Source organism: Anarhichas minor, unplaced genomic scaffold, assembly GCF_050575085.1.
Source record: "Anarhichas minor isolate MPS153535 unplaced genomic scaffold, ASM5057508v1 ptg000054l, whole genome shotgun sequence".
Lineage (NCBI taxonomy): Eukaryota > Metazoa > Chordata > Actinopteri > Perciformes > Anarhichadidae > Anarhichas > Anarhichas minor.
This window is the reverse complement of record NW_027466500.1, coordinates 4,160,488-4,173,600: the sequence shown is the minus strand read 5'-3', so window position 1 is coordinate 4,173,600 and position 13,113 is coordinate 4,160,488. Positions and strand designations below refer to the sequence as shown.

The 13,113-nt window shown below is 42.3% G+C and overlaps 1 protein-coding gene across 1 annotated transcript; it reads right to left on the bottom strand.

The window, feature by feature from the left end:
* Positions 1 to 3,784: 3,784 nt before the first annotated feature.
* On the bottom strand, positions 3,785 to 12,672 carry synpo2la (synaptopodin 2-like a). Its single transcript, XM_076075943.1, has 4 exons — positions 12,416 to 12,672; positions 8,890 to 9,041; positions 7,862 to 8,574; positions 3,785 to 6,372 (listed from the first exon to the last, which is right to left on the bottom strand). Exons 1-4 carry the CDS (start codon positions 12,515 to 12,517, stop codon positions 3,785 to 3,787), a joined length of 3,555 nt encoding a protein of 1,184 aa, XP_075932058.1. The 5' UTR covers positions 12,518 to 12,672.
* Positions 12,673 to 13,113: the final 441 nt, after the last annotated feature.

Genomic DNA, 13,113 nt, shown 5'->3' with positions numbered 1-13,113 from the left:
AAATAATTATATTTCAACTGGGCTTAATCATCTCATATTTTACCATTGACTGCTGAAATGTCATAGCATCAGGTTTTATACATTTATTTAAAATTTACAGTTATAATAATTCCGCTTTTTGCAACAAACAATAACATATTGTAGAGGAGACGATCTATATATACATGTAGATATATATATATATCAGTATTTATATGATCAAAAGAGTTTAGCGAGTTTGCAGTTTTGTGAACTATATTGTGCATACTGTATGGTGTAGCATTGTCATATTTGTGAGAACATTATTGCCAGTTAACACAATCCTGCAACTTAATCTCGAGGTTCCTCAATGAGCTTCAGGGTTTTATGAATGCAGCTTAAAGTTAAGGCTCTGAATCTGATAAGAGCTTTCTCTGAATGTTGGTCTGATTGTGTGCTGGTGAAATGAAATGAAATACTAAATTATGATTGACTAGCAGCTACACTGTGCAGCTTTTGTTGTTCTCCTGATTGAGTTAAAGTGTAGTTCTGCTATTTAAATGGCAAATTTAACATGATGATACAGTATATCTGTGGATCTGTATCACTTACCTTAGTTTTGCACTTGAAAGTGGTACTTTTTTCAGCCATGCATCTGAGCAATAGCCCAACATCAGTAGTTTTGTTTATCATAAATGTCTCACTTATATTCTGCTCAGATTTGCCTTATTTTAAGCACGCTCTTGTCCAGCCTCCTCTCACAATCACAGGTCTCAATCCCACAGTACTCAGTACATTTACGTTTAATTATGTGTGCTTCTCTTTTTTTAGCTGCTTTTTCTCCCATTTTTGTTTTAATCTTCCTGTTTCTATAACTCCTCCACAGGCTTCCGTACCTCTGGGGCAATAAATTCAGTTGCAAATGAAATGCCAACCAAATATTACAATAAAGAGAAAGAGGGAGACATTAAGGTGTGAGGAATTAGATCATCTGAAAAATGATCTGGCTTATCTCACTGCACTTCTATTTCTGTCACTAGAAAAGATTTCATACATAAGTACCATGAAGACTGGTGAACATGGTGTTTTAAATACATCTTGAAATAGAAACCTTATCTTACAGAAGCTGAGTTTTAAAAAAATATTTTTAAGCAGTTAAATTAAGAACCAATTCTTAATTACAGAAGTGACCTGGAAAATTGTAATGTCCTCCATAAATAGTTTTGGATATTAACAGCCCTATATATAGGCACTGTGTGGAGTTGGCAGCATAAAGCCCTTCTGACTGAACGCTCGGTCACAGAGGACTCCACAGCGCCACTCAGTGGCAAACGTTTTAAACACAAATGTGAAAGGATGGGGAAGTGACTTTTACCACATTAAATCAACATTTGAGGCAAAGTTACTCTTAATCACTTAATCTTGTCTAGTTTCCTACATTAGACACTTAACGGAGCTGGACGAGAATACGCTGAAGTAACTCTGCTTAACGAGCTGTAGCAATCTTGCTTTGTGAAATGATCTGTCTTGGAAGTTGGAATATGTCAAATGTCTCTCAGCTAAAAACGGACTATTCTATATTTATTCAAGTGCAGATGGATGTAACTGAATGGAGGCCATGCTGTGGTAAAAAAGTACTTACTCTGTGTGTGTGTGTGTGTGCGTGTGTGTGTGTGTGTGTGTGTGTGTGTGTGTGCGTGTGTGTGTGTGTGTGTGTGTGTGTGTGTGTGTGTTGTCCTGCAAAGCATTTTTACCCTTTGAGTGTATGGTTCAACTTTTTCTATTTTAATTAAAACTAATACTAGTTAGTTATTGCACTGCTCAATCTGTGATATCATTGAATGTAATCGACGTTGAAATAAAAGAGCAGGATCACACAATCAGCAACACGGGGCAGTGTAAAATCAGACATGTCAGACAACTGGACAGCTTTCAAATCTAATTTTATTCCTCTAAAAATGTTTTGTCTCCCACTCAAATATAAACGTCTACTCAGCATTAATAAACATTTTCACACTTTTCATTGAATCAAACAACATTCAACATGTATTTATCATATTGTACACCTCAACATCATTATATCCGCACTCTAGATTTGTTGTTGCCATTATATTATGAGAACAAGAAAAAGCTTTAAGAGAAATTATATTTTTAAAGTTGTAAAAAATAAAAATACCTCCCCAAGAATTCCAAAACTCAAAACAACAAATGTATTTCCTTGTTTCCATTAACATACAGTCTCTCAAGGTATATAGCCATTCAATGTTAATCCTTACTTTTTAACAGCAACCATTGTTAATGGAAAGACACCAGCTAAACTTATATGCTTATTTCCATCAGCTTCAGCTTTACCAACTTTCCTGTGCATCCCTCGTTAACTTCTACCGGCTGTGGAATTTCAGAACAATTCAACTATAAATTCCAAAAACCCGCAAATGGCGAGCTATGACCCCATTTGGTATAAATACTGCCTACATCCCTCCTCCACAGCCACTCTCATTTCTTGCATCTTTTTATAAATTCTGGTGCCTCTCAGTCAGTCAACTTCCCCTTGCACCACCCCAGATAAATATCACAATTAAACAAAACCAAAAACACATTCCTTCATCTGTGTAATTTGTTTCATAAAAATTAAGAATTTACATATCTGCAAAGATCAAACTAATACTAAGGAGGCTTTGGTTGTCCTAATGGAAGCTGTGATATCCAGTGACAAGTGTACATTCACTGGCACTCGTTGAACGTGACCAATGCTAAAAGATAGCGTTTCTCTCTGGCTATAGTGAGCAGAGGTATTTGGCACAACCTCACTGACACTTGCAAGAGCAGACCTTTTCTTCACATATAGTTCCAAGGTGAGCGAAGGCATTTAAAAACACTTTACAATATTAAACTGGTCATGCATCATGTACACCCCTGGACAAGGAGACTAGGTCATCGTGTGTTTATTCTTGACAATTCTACAAACAGAAGGGAGTAAAAAGACATTTTGTGCACATCATTTAGAATAGGACAAGTACTGAATAACAGAATTAAATGTTTAAAGATAGATAAAAGAAATGAACCTGCTATTTTTGCTTTATGATCCTCCACCTGTCAACCTACAACAACATACAGTATTTCTTCTGGGATTTAATCATATGTTCCGAACCGCAACTATTCATTTTCAACATCTTTTAGACATTTCAAGTTTTAAAGAATATTTCAGTACAGGCTCTGTTTAGATGTTATTTCTGCTAAATTAGTAGAAAGAGATCTCCAGAAGCCTTACACAAACCTCCCCCAGGACAGGCATACGGTGGACTATACAGCCTACAGTATGTGGCAGTATGATCTATATATTATTGTAATTCAGATGCAAGTGTGAGTAAATGGTATGACAGCTAAATAAATGTGAGAAGTAGTATTTCTAACAGCAAGTATAGATGTGTATGATGTCTTACCATTATTCAAGTTCTGACATATAGTTCAAAAACTTGACAGACTTTTGGATTTCAACCTTATACAGAATCACTTCAGCTGAATTTGAGGCTTAAATTAATTAATGTAGGGCTGCTTGTTCATTCATTTGTCACTTTTTTATTAATTGATTTATTAGAGGACTGCCCAACACAATTTTTCAAAGCCTAAGCCCCACCCAAAACCCAAAGATATTCAATTTACAATGATCTAAGATGAGAAAAGCAGAATCATGTCACATTTGAGAAACTAGAACCAATGTATATTTTGCATTTTTGACTTAAACAATGAAGCAGTTAACAAAATCAGTACTAAATGAATAGTACATGAAGATGTCCAAGAGTGGTAGTGACTGATTTTCTGGTGTTTACATTGCCCCTGGCCTCCAGACATGGGGTTGAACTCCTCCCTTGGTGGCAACAAAACGTGGTTTGGGTGCCTGAACTGGGTCGGACTTGAGTGGGGGCAAAGAGGCAAGGAAACTTAGTTCAGGAGCGCTCTGGAACTGCTTGGCTGCTTGGAGCCCACTGATGTATGATACTGGATTGTAAGGTGTAGGGACTGCAGGGGGCATAGGGTGTTGAATAGGGGTAGCAGAGAATTTTGGGTGGCCGGGCAGCCCAGCTGGTTGGGATGGAGGTGAAGCTAGTGTCAGGGCACTGACTGGTGCTGGTTTCAAGAGAGGAGTTGGGGTTGGAGCGAAATGAGCAGGAGGTGGGGAGATCATTCCAAAATCAGTCAAACGTTCTCCAAGTGTAGTTGCAGAGCGGGGTGCAATAACCTTGGTTGCCAGAGTAGGAGCTGACATGGGTGTGGGTGTGGAGAATCGCTTGACCTCGAAGACACGGCCTCTTTTGATGGGGATCTGCTTAGGTGAGGTTAATGAGCTGCCCACCATTGTTGTGTAGTCACCCTGCTGCCACTGGGCCTGGTAAGAAGGCATGGCTGATATATTAGCAACACTGCCCCTGTAGTTGAACATGGCAGAGTTGAGCTGATAGGGCTGCCTTCTCATGACATCAATAGCTTTGATGCCCTCTTTTTGGGAGCATCCTCTACCCCTGCTCTCTGGCTTCCCTGTATTCCTCTGAGGCCCCGTAGGGATAGAAGGGACCAGGAGTGGATTGTACCCAATGGGTGGAGGAGCACGGACATTTGGGGAGTATTTCCACTGAGAGACAAATGAAGGATTTGGGGAGGAGTCAAGCACTGTGGCTGCACTGTGTGAGGCTACTTCCTGCTGGTAAGGGGTCTCGGGTGGGGTGTCCACTACATACATACCCATACGGGTCTGTCTGCGGGCGAACAGCTGGGCCCCCTTACCCCCTGCTTGAAGAAACTGTGGGGTCTCGTGGATGACCCGACGCTTGGGTGCCACTGGAGGAGGAGCCCTTCCCATGCCCGCCTCAACACTCCTCTCCTCCTCTACATCGTCATAGTTAGCTTCAGGCGGTGGTTGGCCATATTTGTATCGGGTGGACCTGTCATCCAGATTCTGCACCATACACAATAAGTCTGGATTTGGGGAGTTCTTCTTGACATCTGGCACATTGAACATAGGTTTGGGTTTGCCACCTCGTCTGCGAGAATCATTTAAGATTCCTGTGCGACCTGTTGGACCAGGAACAGGGGTTGGCGGTACAGCTTCTGGCTGAGAGACTACTGACACTGGAGCTACAGGTGCCATGGAAAATTGAGGTCGGTGTGACTGAGCAACTGGCACATGAAGTGGAGGCGCTGGGGCAAATAGTTCAGGTGAACTAGGAAATTGAGATACAGCAAAAGCTGGGGCTGGAGCCATTGGTGCTTGTGGAGCCATATACACTGGGGGCATAGCTACAAATGAAGCCTGATGAGCGGCAGTCATTTGTGGTACAGAAGTAGAGACAGCTGGAGGGTAAAAAGCAACAGGAGCTTCTGGTGTCTGGGCCAAGTGACCTTGAGGTACAAAGAAGGGTGGGGAGGACACTGACGGAGGACCAGGGGCTAGCTGTGATGTTACTGATGTAGCATTCATGGCTAGTTCAGAGGCAGAGTAGAATTGTGGTGGCATAATGGCTGCTGAGGCAGGACGCTGGCTCGTCTTTGTGACAGAAGGTCTGAACGCTACAGGCGCCGTTGCAGCTCGAATGCTGATGAAGCCTGGAGTGAAAGGACGTGCTGTTCTGTTGAGAACATTACTAGCAGGTAGTTCTGATAATGGTGTTTCAGCTGGTGGTGCAGGTCTGGTCAGAACAGTCACTGAGGCAGTAGCTGGTTTGGGTGCCACAGGAGGAGTTGACATCATCATGCTACTACTAACTGTAGAGTAGGATAGATCCCCATTAGACATTCCATAGGCTGCAACTGGACCTGGAGCCTGAGACAGCTCTTGCTGTTTGGCTATAGTGCCAGGTGGTATCATCTGCTGAGGCTGGAGGTTTGGCTGCATCTCTGGATGCAACTGGTACATCTGGGCCTGCCTCTGGACTTGAGACTGTGCAAGAGCCTGAGGTTGTGCCGCCTCCACTTTCTTGGCATGCTCAGCAGCCCTCTTTCTCTGCTGCTCAAACAACTGTGCGCCCTTGCCTGTGGTGTCACTCAACCCTGGGCTTGGAGCATCCTCTGCCCCATCCCCACGACCTTCGGTGCCTGCAGTTGCCCTCTTCTCAAGCATCTCCAAGTAATCACTATCCCAAGTTGGATCAGGAGCTGCTGAAAAGCCATCCTCATCAAACTCTGATTCGCTGCCAGGGAATATTCCATCCTCCTCTTGGGAGTCCTGACACCTATCCTCATCCACACTACCAAAACTAGTGAGAGTGTACTTCTTGGAGCGCTGCCGCCTCTTCTTGAACATCAGCACCCCTTTGGAGTGAGGGTTGGGAGCATCAGTCAGTAGGGATGCAATTGTTCGACACTTGCTTTTGGCCTCTTTTACATTCTTGTCTTGCACAGTATCCCCTCGGTTCAGTTCTGCAGAGTATGAAAGCCATAGCTATTAGGAACAGTAGCACGATAGCCTAACATAAATACTGTATTGAAGTCAGAAAAATGAATTAACAAGTTTAAGGTTTAACCACCAAGAACTGACTCTGACATGAGCATCTAAACCTATACTGACCACCATGCCTTCAACAGGCATCTATCTCATAACAGGAGCACTTCCTTGAAAATTCCAGGCAAGCTTTCAGCTTCTCACATTAGCTGGGGTGAAGGATACATTCGCACATTATTAGTTTTATGTACTCTGACATATAACTTAACTAGAAATATCTACAAGCTAGTGGAAAGTTGTATGATGTAGGTGACTGGAAGGAGAACTTCAAAGGGTAGCCACAACATATCATTTAACTTGTTATGGTATTAAGCAGATTAACATTCTGTTACCGTAATATGCAGTGCCACATGAAGGGAGTTCTTAATGTGTCTAGGACGGGATTCCTAAGTAGGACATGAGATGTTAAACCTGCACTCAGAGATGGCAAGATGGATTTACAAGGATAAGTTATTAAAACAGCCCCTTGACTTAAAATAGCCCAGTTCTGTTCTTTTCCTGGGCTTATTATTGATGATGGACAAGATGACAAGTTGTAGGAAGGTATTCTTGGTCAGTGTCAGTGCTCTGTATCTGGTGTTGTGTCACTGTATTGTCACAATTGTTGACTTCTCTTCAGAGTTTGTAAATACCAAAAACAGTAAGACATGACCGGTTGGTTTTTTAGGCTATGTCATAGTGAGCGTTGATAAACAAATCACACTTTTGCTCTTTCATTAAGTTGATAAAATAGCCAAAAGATCGGACAGCAAGAGAAACAAAGAGAGAAGAGAGCGAGAGAGAGTCAGGGAAAATAAGAGTATCCCTGCTTTGCAACTTGATACCTAAAAGCAGCTGTAGATGCTTTGCAGTGATCCCAGATTGATCGCTTGGATTTTTACACACAACACTGGAGGTAAATATAGTAAACCATAGCGACCATGTTCTGTTTAACAGACTTAGGTTGACACAATCACACTGGACTACTAACCTAAAAGAAAACATATGAACATTTGGTTATTTATGGTGGTCGACTTAAATGACTGGGACACAGTGGTTTTCTTAATTTCAGATTCTCAAATACTATTCCAATTGGCACTATAATAAATGTTGGTATCAATTTCAGGCATCAATAGGCTTGAAAAGGTATTGAACTGCTTTGAATTTAGGATAAATATTGTGAATATGTTTTTTCAAACAGGGAAGGGTTCGTTACAAAATTAAGTTTTCTGTCTGCTGATTCAGTTATGAGTTTAAACTGTCTATAGGGTTGTTTTCAACTCTTTTGGAGGTTTGGTTAAGGGATGAAATGTTGCAAATAAGGTAGTGTTGATGGCAGTATTTTCAGTATGGTGTTCAAGGTGGAAAGACATACATATATATGGGATGCACAGGTCTCTCTCATTGTTCTTCCTCAGCTGTACTTACTGGCTTGTTTGGCCTTTTCCACGTAGGTTGTTGAAAGCTCCTCGTCGATGGGTTTATTCAAAGGACCCACCATGGGTACAAGCTGGCTGCGGGAGCCCAGCATCATGGCCTCCTTTGCCCTCTCAGGAGATACCAGTGGGACTTTGGATGGCTCAAGAAAGCCACTATCCTCCTCTTGCCCTACATCCCGTGGCCCCTGGTCATCTGCTGAGGAGATGATAGAGGAGGTCTCAGTGGATGTCTGGGAGGACCACATTCCTGGACCAGGAGGCTGGTAAATCACCTCCCTGCGTGCCACCCCTGCACAACCCCCTTCTCCATCTCCCCCACGTCCTTCCAACAAAGTGGGGTAAACATGTGCATCTGGAGCGCTGTCATAGCCACTCATCTCTGACGTCTCTCCACCCTCAGGCGAGGCTCGGCCTGCTGGTTTCCCCGGGGTGGAGTTGCTGGGGCTGCGGTGTTTCTGCCGGCGCTGCCTCTCAAATCCCGCCACATCTGCATCACTGTCAGTTTCGCCGTAGTAAGCCTCACTTCCAGGTGGAGATGTCAATCCACTGGTTGTGGAGGAGTGGCTACGGTGGACTTCGCGGATGGGTGCATGGTGGGGGTGGTTGGGTGACATGGCACACAGAGTAACGCGGTATTCTTTGTCTATACGGGGAGATGGGGCGCGGGTCACAAGCACCACGGACTGAAAACCAGCAGGCACCCTGCAAACAAGTGGAGGGTTTAAAATATAGATGGACTCATTGGATGCTTTATTAGAACCAAATTAAATAAATCTGGATTTTTACAGTATGTAGGATCTTGGCACACAAAAACATCTGTTAGTTCTAATGTTTTACAATATTTGTATAATACATATTATATATTTTATAAAATATGATATGATATGCAGTAGTATATGTGTTTGATACAGTGCACATTGTAAATAGTTCAAGACTTGTGACCTTGTGCTTGATCCATTACAAAAGGTTGATGATGACTTAAGACTAGTAAGAGTACAATACTTTAGCTCCTCTGACCTTCTGACCCGGATGTGTAATATCCCAGGAGAGGTGTCGATGAGGTCCATGGCCTGAGCATGGGACAGCGTTCCACATGGCTGTTCGTTGATGGACAGCAGTTCATCAGCCTCCTGAAGCCCAGCCCTGCATGCCTTGCTGCGTTTACGCACCTGCACCAGCATCAGCACCGGCAAAGGAGGGCAAAATTACAAACAAAAACGTCAAATACTTTTTTTTACAAATACTCTGTTTTTAGATGAGGTATATAATCATTTTTTTTGTTATGAAGCAAATCTATTTTAAAGTCTTTGGGGGCACTTCAAAGACAACTTTCAAGTCGTCTTTGAAGGAGACATACAAGTGTCTAATGTATCACAAGGGCACAACTCAAGGCATGTTTTAAGGCCTCAAGGGCAAATCCAAGAGATGCAAGTCTTTCACATCTGAATGCTGACAATGGAAAGGGAAATGGAAGGACATATGTATATTTCTCTTTACTGTTTATACAGTATTCATATTCTATTGTTACAGGATTATATCATATCAGATATGACTTGTATGGAATATAAAAGCCAGACAGAGCGATGCTGCGGTCTTGTCTTGGTTTGTGATAGTGACTGGCAGTGAGCAGCTTTTGTCCTGACAGCTTGATCTTGCTGCGGACATATGCCACATATTGCAGCTCGAGTGGAGCACTCATACACACTTTAACAGCGAAATGTCAGCCAGTAGCCATCTTCATTTGGTGCTTTGCTATTTGTGCACCAGGTCTGTCAGGACCATGGCGTTGTGCCCACCCTAAATTGCCTCAGGTCTATGCAGGCCATGTCAACATGTCCCATAATAAATTCAAAGCAGATGTTTAAACAATTTGAAAGACACTGACTGCAGTGTTGATCGCATTCATTGCACTGAGGGCACTGCCATGTAATAAATAAATATTATAGTTAGATTTCACAGATTAGGAAAAGTTGCTTTGGTTGACCCAATACGTTTTTTTTCCAGTTATTCTGGTTGGCCTGTAATGAAATCCCACATCCGCATTTAGCTAAGCCTTTCAAAGTGGGCTGTGCCTGCTTGTGGTACAGGATGTCAGTTATTCATTCCGTCAGTCACCTTGTGGTTTCAAGTCATAACAGTTATAATACTCGTACATGCTTGCACACACACACACACCACATGGACTGATACAAAAATACACATAAAGTCATATAAATAAACACACAAACACGCGCATGCAGACCCACAGGCACAGACCCAGCACTGACACACTGGCTCTTTCAGTGAAGCCCCAAACTGCTCCACCTGTTAGGGACGGTGTAGTATGAGACCTGACAAGATTACAACTTCCTGCTCTCAGGGGTGAAGGACCGTTCTGTTTTGGACGGTCAGACAGAACCAGCTGTCGTCTACCGCCATAAAGGTGATTTAGTCTCCTCTGGCTCTGTGTTCATACTAGCACATTCTGCATAAGCCAACAACGATAGAAAGGTACATAATGGAAAACACAATGGATGACTTAGATCTTTATGAGGTAGATGATAGATAAGACAGGTTTTAGATAAAGTATATACATAAAGGTACACAATACATTACACAATTATTTCTGTCGAACAAGCTTCTTCAAACCAATTGACGAGCCGAGGGGACAATAATTACAAACACAATGTTATGTGGACAAACCGGCAATTTGTTTTGAAAATCTGTACAATATTTTCAACGATATTAAAATTGTCAGGCTGAATTTTGGAGAAATATGAAAAAAATTATGAACATGATGTCATAAATGAAAAAGAGGTCGACCAAAGCTAGTTGTTTTCTCTCTCCTGGTCATTTAATCACAGCTCATGTGACGCCTGAACAGGAGCAATATGAATACAACAGAGGTTTAGCAATCAGGGTTTTTAATTTGCACATGTACCTGCAAAAAGAAGGTATACGTTCATCCCCAAGCAGCACGATACTGAGTAGTGCATTTATAAAAATAGTGTATGAGGTTAATTTTTTAGCTCTGAGCTGAAACACACACCTTGGCTGATCCCGTGACCTGCTGCTTCTCATCCAAAAATAACCACCTGGAAAAGTAGTTCTGCTCAGTCAACAGTTATTGAAAGTATGTATGGATACGTGTGTTTGTGTCATGTGTGTACATGTATGTGTGTATAATGTGTTTGCAGGTGTACTAAAACCTGAACTGTTCTATCTGGAAATTAGATCTGTCTATGTAAAGATTTCATGGAAGGCCCGAGCCTTTTTAAACAGGAAGGACAAGGTTGATAGAGCGAGGAGAAACGCCATTGATGATTTTTACAACTCATGTCACAGATGGTGATGACATGGAACTGAGAAACGGCAAAAGGATCGACATGAAGTCAGAAAATGTAACTGCGACTTTTTTTTCTTCTTTTTTGTTCCTTACACTTTTAGCTTTATCTCTCAGAAGTGCAATATTTTACTGCTTGAAGACTAATTAATCATTTTATCCAGTATATATTCCCCTTTGGCGTACATGTGAATCTTTGTTCTCTCAAATGGAGACCGGGATTTAAATCTGGACGACCCAAATGTGGGCTACAAATTCTTGTCCGTGAAGAATTTGCTTTCGGGCAGTAAAATGAGCTGAGAGTTATAAAGTTAAATAGTTCACACAATATTTTATTTCAGTGAACTTCTTTATACAAGCAGATATAAAAGTAGTCCGTAATTATCACAAAGCTGCGTCATTTTAGTGTTTTGTATCAGATGTCAAGAACTGAACTAAATCCAGACATTCATGACGTTCATTGCTCACCTACTGTGTGTGTTTTTTACTGTTACAACAGTGTTTCAGGATAAATCTCAGGTAAACATGTTCAAACATGACCAAGCATGACTGGAGTAATTATATATCTTACTGAAATGATTGTGTAGTGGAAACATGCTTGTTGAATTGAACAAACTTATGAAACCGCTTATGGTTATGGGTGAATGGTGTATCCATAAGCTCCTCACAATAAACAAACAAACAAACAAAAAAAAAAGTTTACAAAACGATGACCTTAATACCAGAAATCTCTGCTATTATGTGAACCTTTCACTGCTGAAAGCATTGCAGAAGAACAGCGCCAGTAAGTAGCACAAAGCCAAAGTTATTTGTCAAAACAAACAACAGGTACCCAATATAGAACAGTTCAGATTTTAAACTTTAAGATTCATGCAGTGAAACAGGAGAAGCAGCATTCATAAGATATGTGACATGGTTACTCTATATTCCCAGCTGAACTTTAAGTTTTAAGTTCACCCAATCAATCATTGGTGTGCCTCTGCATGAAAAGCACTCTCTAACAAGATGATGACTCATATTCAGGCCCCAAACCAACCTGCATGGCAGCCAATAGTCCATTCTAACCTTGTTCACAGCTCCTTAAATCTCCACTTAACATATCCCAGCTGATGTTTCACTTGTCTATACCGTGGCTGTTGCATCGAACACACTTTTCTTCTTTCCACTCAGAAAACCGTGAAATGACTTCTTTTGTCCGGCCTGCTGAGTGACCTGCCTTACCTTAGCCACCTGCAGCGGTTTCTGATGTTCCACGCCTCCCTGGAGACGAAAGCCCCACGGCGCTCCACCGGACAACGTAATTATCGCTTCCTCTACAACCATTGTTCTGCTCTCTCTGTCTTCTTTTTCTTGGTAATTTTCTGCTCCTCTTTGTTTTTTTCTGTTTCGTCTGGGGGGCCCTCAGTGCGTTGGCCCGATGGTCAGCGGTCAGGGCCCCCTCACAGAGCTCTGACGTGCTCTTTGTCCGCCACACTGTCCGTACGCCGACTTCTCTCTGAATCCAGCTCCAAGGCCAATGCTCACACCTGAACACATACACATGCACACACACACGTCTGTGCGCCCACCCATACCCAGAGGGGGCCAACCATCATCGCCAAGGAAGAGGGAGAGAGAAATATGATGGGAGGGGTGGGGGGGTCTGTGTCTGCTTACACTGAGGAATGCCTGCCTTAAACGAGCGAGGGGAGGGTCCAACGCAACACTTGTCCTGTCACTCAGACCTATGCCATTGGGTTGCTGATAGCCCCTCCAAAAATAGGACACCACCTCTGCTGCTTTGCCTGCTCATCTGCAGACCAGGGGAAAGTTAACATGCAGGACGTCCAAATGGCACTGTTTCATATCTGGCTTTACAGCATTGAGGTCATTGGTAACATTTAGTAGGGTCACACCCAGACCCTTTAATATCAGGGCTG